Source organism: Cryptomeria japonica, unplaced genomic scaffold (genome assembly GCF_030272615.1).
Source record: "Cryptomeria japonica unplaced genomic scaffold, Sugi_1.0 HiC_scaffold_492, whole genome shotgun sequence".
NCBI lineage: Eukaryota > Viridiplantae > Streptophyta > Pinopsida > Cupressales > Cupressaceae > Cryptomeria > Cryptomeria japonica.
The window spans coordinates 65,130-69,266 of record NW_026729310.1 but is presented as its reverse complement, the minus strand read 5'-3'; the positions used below and the strand labels follow the sequence as shown (position 1 = coordinate 69,266).

The window sequence follows — 4,137 nt, the reverse complement described above, 5'->3', positions numbered from 1 at the left end:
GATAGACAAATCAATTTATACAATTTCACGATAGGGGCACCTGGTGAATTACTTTGACATAGAAATCCTCTTATTTTAGCCATAGGTGCATCTTTATATCTTTGTTCCACTTTTGTAGTTGTTTGTTATTTTTTGAGTTTCTGTAATTTTGTTTTAGTATATAATCAAGTAATTCATGCATAATTCTTTAGGACCTAATTAGACAACATCAAAATTAATTAATCTTGTTTGAAATAAATAAACATAATTGAGGTAGTGTGGCTATCTTTGGGAAGAGTTAACCAAATTAAACACCTTTGGTCAGTTTGTGTTCTAATATTGTGGAAGAGGGGTTGGTTCTGGTTAAATTATTTGCATGTGTTCCAATCTTGGATCATTTTAAACCCAAGTTAAAGTGTGCTCTAAATTAATTTTATCTAGCATTATAATAAGATGAAGGAGCATGAAAAAAGACATGCATATTCAAATCTAACATAGAATCACATAAAAGCATTTATAATATTGATACTACTTATGTGGTCATTTGATAATCACTCCAACTAGGAGATTCTAATTAAATATTACAGATTGAATAAATAACTCAAATTTCCTTCAAAATATGAAATAAATGAATGATGAATATTTTACCAACATTTCTTGTGATCTCAAAGACCTTTCCAAGATCCTCAATCTCCCAACAGTGGTTCCATGCCACCCAACCATTCGGTACCCTTAGGTCCACCCCACCATGCTATGAGATAATCACACATATCATAAGCATACTCACGCCAAACACATGAGCATAAGGTTTACATACATGCCGAAAAAACAATGTACACATGACATAGACACAATCCAATAATCACTCAATAACCATCATATGATGGATAAAGATAGATACATTCATCAAGTACAACCTCTAATAGCTAGAAGGATGAGATCTTAGATATAGAGTAGGTAGTGCCATTGCAATAGCCTATGTTGTCAATTAAATAGATTTAAGTTTACATCAACTCACCCACATGAGGAACCCAACCACCAAAGACTAGTGTTCCTTGAGTGGGCATGAATACCATGCTCATGCCAATCCTATAGAAGCATTATGGATTTACCATAGGAGTCATTATCTTAATTTATTTTATTTACCCCATGAAAGTTTAATTATCACTTATTAAGGAAACTCCCACATGAAATACCTTTGGGCCACTTTGGACCCCCGAAAAATGTTGGGAGCCACTCCCTTACTACTCTATAATACATCCATCCTAGGTTCTTCACGACTAAACACAATTGAGTGTGGCATGGAAGCAAGGCACAATGCTTTGACACAATATTTTAAACATTATTTTAAATTATTCACAATTAAATTCCATGGAGAAGATATGAAATACCCAATTCCAAAACAAATTCAATTCCAACATTCAATTTTGTTTTTTAACTATATATATATTAAATTATATAAAAGGCAACAATTTTCTTCAATGCTCATTAATGGAAGCTCAAATTTTCTATTTTTTTATTATTAGGAATTTGAAAAAAAAAAGTGCCCTTTTGCTTCAAATATGAATAAGAAATTACTCGTGAAATAATATTTGAATTAACACTTATTTGTCAATAACAAGGGCACAAAATGATTTTTTCTGAAATTTTTCTAAAGACAATTTTCAAATTTTTTATCATAACAAAGACACAAAATAGATATTTTTGATTTAAAAAAACAAACAATATAATCAAACTATTTGTACAAAAGAAGTCTATGCTTTTTAAGGATGAGAATGTTGTTCAAAATGAAATGAAATAAAGAAACAAATGAAAGAGAATAATACTTTAAAGGGAAAACAAGGTAGAAGAATACACATAATTTTACCTTCAAGTTTCCTACTTAACTTGCTACGTGATATGACATTAACTCATGATTTGTACTTTAAGCTTCTAACATGACTTGAAATTTAGTCTTTAATCTAATTTGACTTGACTTGACTTGTATAATATGACATGGCATGCATGAATGACTTGTTCTGCAATCTTCTGATTTCATTTGACATGGCCTTATACAATAAGACATGGCTTGTACTTAGACTTGTTCCCATATTTCTAAGTTTAATTTAACCTTAGTTATTCTCCTCACTTTTACTCCACAATATGACATGACTTGACCTTCCATCATCATTAATATATTGATAATAAAAAATGTGAGGAATAAATCACATTTTCTAACACAATTTACCAGAAATGTTTAAAAAAAAAATGTCAAGCAACTTTAAACTCTCCTTAGGGCGCAGGAATCCGCTAGTTCCGGAAACGGCACTTTTTCCTTATCTCTCCCTGCGTTCCTGTCAACACGTCAAATGCACCCATCTTTACCATTGCTCGTCCGAATTTCTTCCTCCAAATGGTTGGATACTTGGCGTTAATCTTCACCTCTCGGGAGGTGGCATCATCTAACATCAACGCCTGATCAGATTTCAACAGTCCAAGATTGTACTGCAAGTTTATGTAGTAATTCACGTCCAGCTTAGTGGGAGTGAAAGGATCCAGTAAAGCAACGGCCTCTGGTGAAGCCGAGGGGGTGCATATGGCCTTTAGCTTAACAGCATAGTGGCAGTTCATGGAAGGGTCTTGACCACCACTCCCGTTGAAGTAGTACAGACGATCTACACTGAATGAAGCACAGTGAGAAGCCCCAATTGAATGGGCACCTGCAAAGCATTGAGATGATTTATATTAGATATAATGTAGAAGAGATTTTAATGAATTCATTAAGCGTCATTAGGAAATATGCAGGTGTACCTGAGAGAGTGACCATGTCCTCCTGCGTCAAATTCTTTGTGGCAAAAATTTGTGTCAACTGGTTTACATCAAATGAGGGACAAGGAAGATTCAATGGGGGCTCTATTGCGAGAGATGTCCTCCCGTCTCTTCGACCGCCTTCAACCGCCCAAAATAACCCACCAGCCTGAATTTGCATTCGTTGGAATATATGTTAAGCCATTATTACTGCTACATAATTCTGATATTATTATTAATGTTAAGAATACATACTTGGTAAGCACTATCTCTTGCAGCGTATGCCACTATGTCGGCACAAGAAAGGACACCCGCACATTTGGCTTCCAGTTTGGACTTGGCTTCATCAATTATGTCGTAGCCCACCGGGTTCAGATTGTTGACAAAGGAGTCCTTCTCCGCTACGTTGTCTGCTGTGGAATCAAGGAGAATTGATCCATCGCAGCCCTGCATTTTATCACCCATCACTGTTACTAACTAACATAATCAATCATGAAATAAGGGATGAAATTCAATATTAGAATACTTACTCTCACAAAGCAATCATGGAAGTGCAATCTTATAAGAGCAGCTGGTACACCAGGATTTGCTTTAACTGCTTTGGCAACAGTTTCATTGATAATCTCCTCGGCCTTAGGGCATGTTTGGCTATAAAAACCTACCTTTAACCCATCCCCATTAGCTCTAACAGATAAAAACAATATGACGAAAGGAATAACCAGCAGACTTGCTTCCATTTCAGAAGAGTAGTCTAAGAGTTACTAGATGAGGGGAGAAAGCTAGCGGAAACACTTTTGGGTATGTATTAGAGGAGGGGAAGATGTGGTATATAACAGCATGATCATTGAATTGTCTTCAACGAGTCAATACGCTCTACAGAATATTACCAAGCATTGCTCTCTCTTTCCTTTTCATTTGAACTATTCAAAACATCACCTCAAGTGGAAGAATCTGACGCTAGGTTTTCCTGACACATCCCCTAACAGTTGAAGCAACACATTACATCCTAGACTTATCTACAATATCAACCAAGTCTTTTTGTGATTAATAGCGTATGGATTTTGAACCACACAAGCAAAGTATCTGATACAATTGAGCATTCCAAGACAAGGAAATTCTAGATTACGTTGAGATTACTTCACAGAGATAACTACGTGCTTTGAAGTTTCCTTCCATCAATCCACTTTGCCAAGAATGGTAATTATCTAGTTGAATATTATTATAATGTAAATTTTATACAGATATGAAAAAGTAAGAAAAACGGATTGCTATTCGTTAATTGACAGCCTGGCTATAGCAGCCCCGTGAAAGATCCATTATCGTGGAAAAGCTTCACCCCTAAAAGTTGAGTTGCCTATGAATGGTAAGTCT

General features: G+C 35.2%; 1 protein-coding gene across 1 annotated transcript; it reads right to left on the bottom strand.

Annotated features, from left to right (window-relative positions):
- Positions 1–1,833: 1,833 nt before the first annotated feature.
- LOC131871946 (peroxidase 5-like) lies at positions 1,834–3,674 on the bottom strand. Its single transcript, XM_059216024.1, has 4 exons — positions 3,297–3,674; positions 3,022–3,213; positions 2,770–2,935; positions 1,834–2,678 (listed from the first exon to the last, which is right to left on the bottom strand). Exons 1-4 carry the CDS (start codon positions 3,501–3,503, stop codon positions 2,269–2,271), a joined length of 975 nt encoding a protein of 324 aa, XP_059072007.1. The 5' UTR covers positions 3,504–3,674; the 3' UTR covers positions 1,834–2,268.
- Positions 3,675–4,137: the final 463 nt, after the last annotated feature.